We start from the raw sequence: 12,698 nt of genomic DNA on the forward strand, positions 1-12,698 counted from the left end.
CCATGTAGCTCTAAAGATGAAGATGATAAAGATTCTTAGATTGTTCATGAGTTCTTTTTTTTCATATTTAAGTAATTGAATCAATTCTTCAAGATTTAGGATGATTATCTTCTTCTTAGGTTATTCCTGGAATCCATCGCAAACCTTTCTACATTTATAATCAAGTATTATATTAGGGTTTTGATACCAGTTATTGAATCTAAGATAATTGTTAGAAATTGTATTTCTGAGATAGATTCCAATGATTTCAATATTTGAGTCCCATCCTTGAAGGTGACCTTCACTTTCACTGGGTGTCTCATCTTTTTGAATAAATATTTTCATTCCCTCTTGATCTTCATAGTTCATTTCAAGACGACCCTTTATTTCCTTGGTAGGGTTATAATTAAAAACATAAATGTACTCTCTAATTCTTAAAGCAACCGTCATTAATTACTTGGCTTTAAAACTTAATTTGGCTTTTATCTTATCTTATTTTGTCCATAAATTACTTAGTTTAATTAATACTTCTCTATTAAGAAAGTGCGTAGGAATAAATGGGCTGTCTATAACAAAATTCCATAATTTGAAATAAATGGCTTCAAAAAAATCAGTATTTCTTTTCGTATATCGAACATTTAACCATCAAATAGTGGAGGTGTATTCATGAAAAATCTCTTGTTAATAGAAGAAGAGTTTAAAGTTATTATGCTACCTCCTGAGGTTATTAGTCCAATAAAAAGAGTTAGCATCTGATCCCACTTGTTGACCAAGTAACTCCAAACACAATTAGGGTGATTTGTGTTGGTTGAAAAATGATGTCCAATTATAAAAATTTGGTTTATAAAAATGTTTATGTTAATATTATCGAACAAATTGAGAATAAAAAACTAATTAATGAAATAATGAATAAAAGATGGATTGAAAGAAATAAGGTGTATGGTGATATATTTTGAAAGACCCACAATAGGGCAATACGAGGCCAACTCTCATCAGGTGTCTGCCCCCAAATATGTCGCCCTTACACCAATAGCCGGGATAATTTCTTGTATCACTTCATGCTAGTAAATCCCTATGCTCTAGGAGCACCACTCCACACCCAATCATGTTTCTATTGAGCTTCCTCATTCTATCAATTGTCAGGGATTTCCCCCTTGTTCGTGCACATATAGGTTTTGAAAGTATTGGACTTAGATTCATTTCAAACGCGAACCTCATGCATATGTTGTCCGTTTGGATTCTCCCACTCCTAACGAGATTGAGATGAAGAAGGATCTTAATGCTTTTTATGAGAATCTTGGTTATGAGGAGGGGTTTGGTGCGACTTAGGTAAAGTCTTCTCTGTATAGGATATGGTCCATCGACACACGTGTTATTGTGGGTGCTACTAGTTGTCTGGAGAAGAAAGAAATTTTTGGTGAGGATAGAGTCGTCCCATTGTAGGTATTTTTTACATGGGTGTTTGATATTTGTAGATAAAATTAATTATTTGAAGAGTGTGACATTGCTAAAGAGCAGGAGGCCCAAGGTGTCCCTGTCACCCATTCGGCTCGAGCCTCCACTCATCCTCTAGTTGGTCCTAACATATCTCCTACTGAAGTAGCTCCTACTATCTCCCCTGGTCCGGGTTAGACTTCTTCTAGGGTTGATACTTTAGTTTTTGAGGAATAGGCTCGATCTTCCTTGGAGGGAGATTTGGCTAAGTCGACCTGACTAACTAAGGGTGTTGCTTTTAGGTCATCCACTCCTCTCCTCAAGCTGCCAACTATTTTTCCATCTAGGATTCCCCACACTTCTCAGGAGGCACTTGCTACAATATTTGAAGAGGATCTTGCTTATCTTCATAACCTTCTTGAAGCTGAAAAGATGTCGCTCTTCATAGAGGCCACTTTCTACACTTACCAGATTGCCTCTTTATTTTCCTTGGTTTCTACTAGTCGGGTGATGTTTTAGCTACGGGTAATCCTTCCAAATAAAGGGATACATGGAAGGAAAATGTGATGCGATTGAACAAGAGAGATCCAAGCTTTGATAGGAAGTACTGGCCCTTCGGGAGAAAGATATCCGTGCACAAGCTTTTCAAGAAGAGGTGAAAGTTCATGGATCACATCCCTCTCTTATTTCCAGGATTACTGAGCTTGAACCTTTTCTAGAAACGGAGAAAAAATATCGAAAGGAGGCTACCACTGCTGTTGTAGAGATTAAATTTGGTGTTGACGAGGCCGCGAGAGCTCTTAAATTGGAGAAGGTCTCGGGGTAAGGACCGTGAAGTTTATGAGGGATGAGTGGTTGGATTGAGGAAGAAGGTTGATAAGGCGCTCCATCAAACTCTTAATAGGGTGTACAAAGCCTTCGACCAAGCCGTCGGCCAAGCTGTCGATCAAGTGAAAACACTTTGTTTGGATATTCCTATTCCCAGTTTGCAACTTGACCCGCTCAAGGTCGTTCGGGACAAAGCCTTGGTGGAGGATGACAGTGCAACGCCTCAAGATGGAGAGACTTGACTTCAATTTATAATGTAAGCAGGGTGTTGCGTCCTTGTGTTTTCATGTAACATGAAAGAACAACAATATATATTATTTACATTTCTTTGATTGACATTTTCTTTATGCTTATCATGATTTGTTTAATATTTCACATGGTCTTACTGTGACCGAGTTGGATTGTTCCATCAAGTAGGAGCTTGCACCATTTGTATTGTCTTTTATGAGTCCTTTCTTGAGGGGGAACTGACAAGACTTTTGAAGCTTGCCGCCACCTGCTACTTTGGTGAGCCTCGACGTACTTGTGAAACTTTGTTGTCCCGATCAATGGGAGTTGGAGTAGTTATCAAGCTTCGTCGTTACCTTTCCCCGTCGAAGAGAACTAGTGTAACTACTAAGCTTGTCATTATCCATCTCGATTGATGAGAGTTGATGCAAGTCTTCAGAATCACTAAAAATTGTCTTGGGCCAAAGGTAGGGTTCCTATCCCTGCCCATGGTATTAACTTGGTTGAGGGTTCAAGTTTTTTGGGGTCCATCATTTACGCTCTTGGAATAGTTAGTTCCTAAGATGGGTGTGCGCCAGCTGCGCTTTAAACATGTTTTGCCTAGTGAAATCATATTTCATTAATAAAATCCATGCTATATTGTGGATGATTATAATATTACTTGTGTATATAACATTTTTTTAAAACAAATATTTATTTATTTAAATTTTGAGGAACACTTAGAAGTCTTCTAAAAAAATTGCAAATTTTGAAAAACTAGTTACTCTTTTTCACTTTTCTCTTCTTGATTATTGTTTAGCTTTCATGGAATCATGAATATATGCCTTAAATCTTCTAACTTTTTTTACGTTGAATTTGAGCCATGTAATTGGGGACCTTGTACCCTTTACTTTTCACACTATGGAAGCAACACAATTTTGGTCGGCAGCAAACTTCACCACTCATTTCCTCGTACGGAACAGAATCAAAAGATGATAAAAGACAAATCCACATGTGAATATGAGATACAAGTAGAACAACCTCACAACTTCTTAATAGTTAATATTATTTTTAAACACAAACATCATATAAACACAATACAATACAATTTTTCTTTGAACCACTCTTCTCTCACAATCAAACCAATACTAACAATTTTACATTCTTAATTATCCACTAAAACCTATCATAATTTTCTTACAAAAAAAGGAAGTTGACTTAATGTTCTTCACTTTTAAAAGGCAAAGTTCATCATGTCCAAGCTCAAGTTTTCCATCATAACATTCTCTATGAATCCACACTTAGAAGAACTCCTCTTAAAGCTATGGTTTCTAGGTTTGAAAGAGGCAGAGCAAGAAGAAATAGGAATGATTGGAATATTCTCACAGTTGCATAGCTCAATCATGTATCCATCAGGGTCATGGAAGAACACTTGATCCACTTTGATTCCTTCATCCTCTACCAATGCTGTAACATATCTCATCCCCTTTTCTTCTAATCTCTTCTTTACAAGATCAACATCTGTACACTGCAAGAAACCATATTGCAAAAAAAAATTGGTTAGCATAGCAATCTTCAATCATGACCCATGTGATCATATTTAAGAGACATTTTTTCATACACACTGATTAATGATCTAACTCACGATAGTAAGTTTAAAAGTCCTAACCTTGTTTTTACCTACACCTTTAACAAATACTTGTTCATACACAATGATCAGAGATCAAACTCATGACCGCATGTTTAAAACCCTAATCTCGTTTTTACCTACATCTCCTAGTAGCTATTTTTTCATATACTCATTAATAGTGATCGAACTCATGACTACATGTTTAAAATACCTAATCTCGTTTTTACTCACGACTCCTAAGTAATAATTTTTCATACTCCGCTAAGTGATCGAACTCATGACTACATGTTTAAAAAACTTAATCTCATTTTTAACTACGTCTCCTAACAAATATTTTTCCGTACAAACTAATAAGTGATCTAGCTCATGACTACGTGTTTAAAAGAACTAATCTCAATTTTACCTGAAACGAGATATGGTTATCCTTTGGATTAATAGGCCTTGATTCGTTGACATATGTATCAAATTCATCAACGTCTGGATTTTGAATCAAATGTATTCCAATACCATAATTATAAAACCTACAAAAAAAATATTTAAAAGCATATGTAACTCCACTAATATTCTATGTATCAAGAAAATTAATATATAAAGTGATGGTAACAAATAGCAAACCATGCTCCAGTAAATTTGAAAGAAGATGGTCTTTTGATGGGGACAAAGCCCAAAACATCTTCATAAAATTTCATAGACTCCCACACTGATCTACACATGAGAGACACATGATTCAATGAGAGCAATGGAAGTGCTTGTGCTTCACAAACTTCTTCAATCTCCATTTTCAACTCTTGATGATGAATCATGCACTTGCAATGTTCAGCTTATTATAGCTTTTTACTTTGCAGTGAATCTTCATTAACAAAGATGGTTCTTATATATTGCTTGAAATTTGGTCACTATCTAGGAAATTTCCTTGTAGATTAATCACAATATACTGAGAAATTTCTAAGATGCTTCCCATCTCAAATTTGGGATTATTGTCTTTTGTGGATTCCCAGAAGCTCACTACTTAACAAAGTGCGATAAGTAAATTTCACAATCTAGTGTTTTTTTTCCCACGTACATATTTATCATTAAATAATATCTACAATACTATTTTAAGTTAGCAGTGAATTTTTCTTAAAATAAAATAATATAAATGATTCGTTTGTTTTAAGTTTAAAAAAATAATTTTTTTATGTAATTTCAAAAATAACTTTTATGAAATTACTTTTGAGAGTTTTATTAAATTTTTTTTTTATAAATTATAAAGTTAACTTTAACATCCTAACATGAATATATATTATTAAAAATTAAAATATAGTCAAAATCACATAATTATTTTCTGAAAAATGATTTTATATTTTTTTTATTTAAAATAGCTTTGAATTTAAGTGTTTATTTATTTATTTATTTTGATATTATAAAAAAATTAATATATAAGGATAAAATATTTAAAACAACATTTTATATGGACTAATTTGTTATTTGAAACTTTAAAAAAATCATTTGTCAATTATATATATATATATATATATATATATATATATATATATATATATATATATATATATATATATATATATATATATATATATATATATATATAGAAAAACTAAAACAAATAGACCGTAAATTAATTAATAGAACATCGAGTTTTGAATAATAATAATAATAAGATATGTGTAAAAAAAAGAAGAAAATGAGTTATTATGAGGGACACAAATATTATTACAGAGTATGAAGCATGGAAGAAGAAGAAGCCATTGCAGGCGGGAACATGATTTGAATGAAAAATGTATATTCAGTGATATTGGATAGTTACATGTATGTTTATATACAATCGGGCCTAATGTGTATATGGGCCTAAACTAGCATATATATAAATGGGCCAATAATATCCTATAATAGAGAGCCCAATACATTTAATACCTCCCTTTAAGCTTGGGGTATATAGAGTGTAAACCAAGCTTAGTCAAATTTTCAGAAAAAGGCTTAAGGTCTAAAAGCTTAGTAAATATGTCTGCTAGTTGTTGATGAGAAGGGACCGGTAGGAGACGAAATAATTTCTGTTGCAGCTTTTCACGAACGAAGTGGCCGTCTAATTCGAGGTGTTTTGTGCGTTCATGGAATGAAGAGTTGTTAGCGACGTGGATGGCTGAAGAGTTGTCACAATATAAAGTTGCTGGTTGTATAAATGGAACACGTAATTCTGTGAGGACGTTGGTCAGCCATTGTAGTTCACATACAGTGGATGCCATAGAACGATATTCTGCTTCCGTGGAGCTTCGAGATAGTGTAGGTTGTTTCTTTGATTTCCAGGAGATAAGGGAGTCACCAAGGTAGATACAGTATCCCGTGACGGATCTTCGAGTTTCCGGGCAAGTTGCCCAGTCAGAATCTGAAAATGCCTTGAGCTGAAGTGGTGAATCTGCAGGGAATGAGATGCCTTGAGCAGGGGAGCTTTTGAGATATCGTAAAATCCGTAGGGCTGCTGAATAATGTTGATCAGTTGGTGATTGCATATGTTGGCTAAGTTGTTGAACGACGTATGAGATGTCTGGCCGTGTGTTGAGTAAATATATGAGTTGTCCTATCAAACGTCTGTAGGATGATGGATCTGCTAAAACAGTCCTAGTAGTGGAGGTCAGTCTTGTATCTGTAACACCCCTCTAATAACCCGCGGAAATTAAACAAATATTAATCAGAGTAACATGTAAAGAGGTGCCACAATTCATAAATAAAAGAAAGCACACGTTCGGCATATGTCATGCATTCACTGAAACATCTGAATTATAACTCATTAGATAAAAATCATGTTTACACAGCGGAATTGAATCATCAAGTCGACATTACATCATTAATGTATCAGACTTCAAACAAAATAAACAAATAGAGTTATAATCGAAACTCAAAACATCGCGTTCCCAGTGTTACATCTATCAGAGCATGACACCGACACAACAACTAAACCGACTTATGAGCTAATCATCACCAAGTCGCGCCGCTATCCTCAATCTGAAAATGACAACAAGTAAGGGTGAGTCTCATCACAGTTAACCAATGTTATTGCATCATAAATGACAATATATCATAGTTATACTTATATCATTCACCTAATTGTTTCATATTCAGACACATCATCGTCTCACATCCACAAGCATCGAGTCATCACATAACATATATACATCATGTTATAAAATTATGCATATGTATGGGATTGACACTATGCATGTGGTACCAACATCATCAATAGGAAAACCCACCGATCGATCTATCATCATCCAGATACGGCCCTGCCAGCACAGATTCCACACAGTGGGAACCTTGCCCTTCACTGAATCCTCTCATCATTAGAATTCAGCCCTCATCAAATGACTATGAATGCATGCAAACATATATACAACATACTATCATCATCATACTATGAGTAGCATCATCTTATACTCATTCATCATCATCATCATTAACAAGTATGTTCATACATATGTATATTAGCATCATTCAAGAAAATCATATAACAATAACTCATACAGATTCATCAGTTTCTAAAGTTACACGTCGCTAACTTTCAAAATCACAAAACAGCAAAATCTGCAGGTCACACTGGCCATACGCGTACCATACGTGTACCAACAGGGCCAAAGTCTCACAAAACACGCACCATACGAGTATGAGCAGAACCTGTTTATCACACAAAACATACGCATACGCGTACCAACATGCCATACGCGTACTAGACGGACACCATACGCGTACCATACGCGTATGAGCAGATTCATTCATCCACACAAAACACACCCATACGCGTATCATCAAGGCATAAGCGTATCAACCAGGTACCATACGCGTATGAACAGAAGGTGCAACCTGATGCACACATGGGGAGCGTATCATACGCGTATCACCCCCTCCATACGCGTACCATACGCGTATCGTACGCGATCGGGCAGCAGTTACCAAAAATCTGCAACTTACCCATTCGTCTTCCTCGCGAATTCATCTGTACAGCCTGCGGTTTGGGTCTCAAAACCAGAAATTTCACATTCTAAATTACATAGAATTCACCCAACATCAACAGTTTATGATTCTACAATGATTTTACTAATCACAACTTAAATCTAATCAATTATTAGGGATTAACAAGTCCAAATTCCAATCCACATGATGAACACAAAATATAAATCCAGAATATAGAATATATTGAATCCAAACAATACTCCTAATCCATACTATTATTCACGATACGATAATAGAGATTAAATGGAGAGTCCCCCCTTACCTTAGCCAAATTCTTGATCTTTGGTCTCTTCCTCTTCAGTTCTCCTTCACGTTCTTCGTGTTCCCAAAACCTTCAGTCTTTCACGTTCTTTCTTTCTTTTCTAATCCCAATTATTTTTAAGAAAATAATAATAAAGTTAGTAAAAGCTTTACTATATCACACCCTCTTCTTTTACTATTTTCTCACATGGCCCAAATGCCATAAACTATTATTTTTCCATTATTTTCACAAATCCTTAATAATTCTAATTATTAATTCAATATTCCAATTAAATTAATATTAAAATTATACGGGTGTTACTGTATCTCGGGTCATAGGGGTTGAAGATGGTTTGCATCCAAGAAGTCCAGCATTGTCTAACAAATCTAGAGTGTACTTTCTTTGGCAGATGTTGATGCCTTTGTTATTGCGTGCAAGCTCAAGCCCCAGAAAATATTTCAAGTGTCCAAGGTCTTTGATATGAAAATGCTGTTTGAGAATTGCTTTTGTGGAATTGATAATATCAAGGTTATTGCCTGCGATAAGAATGTCATCAACATAAATGAGAATAAAGGTGTGAAAATATTTGGAATTGTGGATGAAAAGAGAATGGTCAGATGTGCATTTGGTAAAGTTATTGATAGTTAAAACAGTTGACAGCTTTTCAAACCATTGTCTACTAGACTGTTTGAGGCCATAAATGGACTTAAGAAGTTTGCATACTACATTTGGATGAGGAGAGTGCATGCCCTTAGGGAGAGTCATGTAGACTTCTTCATCCAATGTACCATGTAAAAAGGCATTATGCACATCAAGTTGGAATAAATGCAAATTTAAGGAAGAAGCAAGAGATAAGATCAATCTTACAGTGGTTAGTTTAGCAACATGAGAGAATGTTTCAAAATAGTCTATACCTTGGATTTGGTTGAAGCCTTGAGCTACTAACCTGGCCTTGTGCCTTTCTATGGTACCATTGGAGTTGAATTTGATCTTGTAAACCCATTTACATCCAATGGGCTTCTTACCTTTTGGAAGAGATGTCAATTGCCAAGTATTGTTGGCAGTGAGAGCTGTGAGCTCAGCATTCATGGCCTTGATCCATTCAGGATCTTGGCTGGCTTGTTGATAATTAGTAGGTGTAATGTTTGTACTAATAGCAGAAATATAAGAAAAGAAAGCAGGAGATATTTGTGCATATGAAATGTAATTAGAAATGTCATATAAAGTAGAAGAGTAGACAACATTACAATCAAAATCTTTTAAATGGGTAGGGGCAGATCTCAGTCTGGTAGAGGTTCTAGGTATATGTTGAGTGCATTGGTCAGGGATAATGATAAGGGATTGATTTTGTGTGTGATTATTTTGAGTATTATTGGGTGCTGCAGGGATAGAGGCAGCAACTTCTATAGGTGAAGTAGGTTGAACAAGAGAAGTATGAATAGGGGAAGTAGGAGTATCAGCTTCCTGATTGGAAGGATGCTGTGTGTTAAGATCAAAATGGAATGGAATAGTGGATGTATGCGTCTCCAAGGACAGAATATCATGGGAAGATGGAGGAGGATGAGGAATGTAAGGAAAAGTATGTTCATGGAAGGAGCAATCTCTGGAAATAAAAGTGGATATAGTTTGTAAGTTGAATAAGAGGTAGCCCTTGACACCAATAGGAAATCCTAAAAACAAACATTTAAGGGCTCTAGGATCCAATTTGTCCCTGTTTCTACTGATGGAAGATGCATAAACAAGACATCCAAAGGTTCTTAGATCATGATAAGAAGGGTCAGTTTTGAATAAGAGTTGAAAGGGTGTTTTGTGCTGTAAAATAGGGCTGCAAGTTCTATTTATTAAGAATGTAGCATGACATAAAGCATATGACCAAAAAAATTTTGGAAGAGTAGCATGAAATAGGAGGGATCTAGTGACATTTAAAAGATGCCTATGTTTCCTTTCAACTATGGAATTCTGTTGTGGAGTTTCCACACAACTTCTTTGATGATTTATACCTAAGGATGCATAGAATGAAGGCATGATGAATTCAGAACCATTATCACTTCTGATTGTTTTAATACTACAAGAAAATTGGTTCTGACAGTATGTTATGAAATTCCTTATGTGTAGTCTAGTTTCAGATTTATTGTGCATTAAAAGAGTCCAAGTGTATCTTGAAAAATCATCAACCACAGTGAGAAAGTATTGATAGCCATCCATGGATGGGTGGGAGATAGGCCCCCATATGTCCATGTGAATAAGTTCAAAACATTGTGTGGTAAAAGAGTTACTTGTAGGAAAAGGTAATCGAGTTTGTTTAGCCAAATGACAAGTATTACAATCAGGATGCTTAGAACTTTTAATGATTGGAAATTGTTTACACATAGTTTGTAATACATCAAAAGAAGGATGGCCAAGCCTATGATGCCATAAATGGGAGGTACAATTCACAGGTTTGGAAATATGAACAGAATTACAGCTAGCATTTTGTAAAGGTAATTTGTCCAAAATATAGAGGTTATTGTGTTGTGTCACCCGTCCAATCGTTTGCTTTGTAGACACATCCTGTATTGAACAGGAAGTGTGTGAGAAAGTGATTGTATAGGGTGAGGTGATGCGTAGTTTGGATACAGAGATTAAGCTAAAGTGAAATTCAGGCAAGTAAAACACATTATGTAATCGAAAATGATCAGAGAAAATGATGGAACCAACAAATTTAGCAAACACAGATGAACCATTAGGCAAATGAATACTAATTGGTGAAATGGGATTGATTGTATAGAAATTATGTATGAAGGGGCAAACATGGTGAGATGCGCCTGAATCTAAAATCCAATAAGATCTATTATAGAGGACATTACCTGAAGAGACAATACCTGAGATTACTGCATTATCAGAGGTTGTGCTCCTGGAAGTTTGAGTATCCTTCCTGGATTGTTGGAGAAGTTGTATGAGATGTTGGAGATCTTCTTTGGATAGAGATGGTTCCTTTTCTGTAGTAGTGGATGTCTTTGATTCTGCAGCAGCTTTGGAATTCTTTGATTGATACCCAGGAGGGAAACCATGTTTGAAGTAATAGTTTTCGATGGTATGATTTGTTTTGCTACAATTTGTGCATAGCATAGGGGATTTGGAAGAGGTTTTGGCTTTAGGTTTGGTAGTAGAATTGGCATATAGGATGGTTGGGGTAGTAGCAGTAGAGGGTTGTTGTGCAATCAATGAATATATCTTGTTGATGTTGGGAAGGGGATCTAACAGAAGAATTTGAGTACAAATGCTATGGTAAGAATCATTGAGGCCTTTAAGGAAACAGGTAACGTATTCCATATGTTTGTAATGACCCACAGCTTTAGCAAGATCGCAAGTACACGGTGTGGGGCAAGAACACGATGGAGTTGGGCGTAAATCCTCAAGTTCATCCCAAAGAATCTTAAGATCCGTGAAATATGTAGATAAGGATCGATCCCCTTGTTGAATAGAGTGAAGATCACGCAAAAGATCAGAGAATCGAAAGTGATTACCTTTCGTGAACCGTTCTTTGAGATCTTCCCAAAGATCGAAAGCTGAGTCGAAGCAAATGGTACTTTGAGCGATATGCGGAGATAAAGTGCGATTGATCCAAGAAAGAACCATACTGTTAGCATGATCCCAAAGCTCGAAATCAGGATGTGTGGATGCCGGTTTTGGAAGAACGCCATTGATGAAATTGATCTTGTTCTTGCAGGTCAAAGCTCTGCGTATGGATTTGCTCCAGTTGTGGTAATTATGATCATCAAGTGGTGGAGCAACAATGGTAGCACCTAGGTTTTCACTTGGATGGAGGTAATAGGGATTTCGAGGATTAAGGCTCGGATCTTGATTCTTGGATAAATTTTCATTCGTAGTGGTGGGTCGGTCTTCATCAGAAGAAGACGACATGATGGAGAATGAAAGAAAGATGGGGAATGCGGAAAAAAATTAGGGTTACACTGATACCATATTACAGAGTATGAAGCATGGAAGAAGAAGAAGCCACTGCAGGCGGGAACATGATTTGAATGAAAAATGTATATTCAGTGATATTGGATAGTTACATGTATGTTTATATACAACCGGGCCTAATGTGTATATGGGCCTAAACTAGCAGATATATAAATGGGCCAATAATATCCTATAATAGAGAGCCCAATAAATTTAATAAATATCTTTAACAACTATATGTTTTGTAAATTTAAAATTTAGGACTTATAGAATAATAGTATATATATTTTTTTGGGTACAATGTGGTAAGTTCTGTAAAACTTATAAAATAGAAATTAATTGATTAATTATTAAAGTTTGCTATATATTGATTAATTTTATTCTCGTCAATATTGTAATATCATATTTTTAATATAATTTAATATAACGAATTTA

General features: G+C 35.4%; 1 protein-coding gene across 1 annotated transcript; it reads right to left on the reverse strand.

Moving 5' to 3' along the window:
* Positions 1–3,467: 3,467 nt before the first annotated feature.
* LOC131646761 (glyoxylase I 4-like) lies at positions 3,468–4,932 on the reverse strand. The gene is made up of 3 exons (XM_058916724.1): positions 4,694–4,932; positions 4,482–4,599; positions 3,468–3,976 (listed from the first exon to the last, which is right to left on the reverse strand). Exons 1-3 carry the CDS (start codon positions 4,879–4,881, stop codon positions 3,683–3,685), a joined length of 600 nt encoding a protein of 199 aa, XP_058772707.1. The 5' UTR covers positions 4,882–4,932; the 3' UTR covers positions 3,468–3,682.
* Positions 4,933–12,698: the final 7,766 nt, after the last annotated feature.

Source organism: Vicia villosa, linkage group LG2 (genome assembly GCF_029867415.1).
Source record: "Vicia villosa cultivar HV-30 ecotype Madison, WI linkage group LG2, Vvil1.0, whole genome shotgun sequence".
In the NCBI taxonomy this organism is placed as follows: domain Eukaryota; kingdom Viridiplantae; phylum Streptophyta; class Magnoliopsida; order Fabales; family Fabaceae; genus Vicia; species Vicia villosa.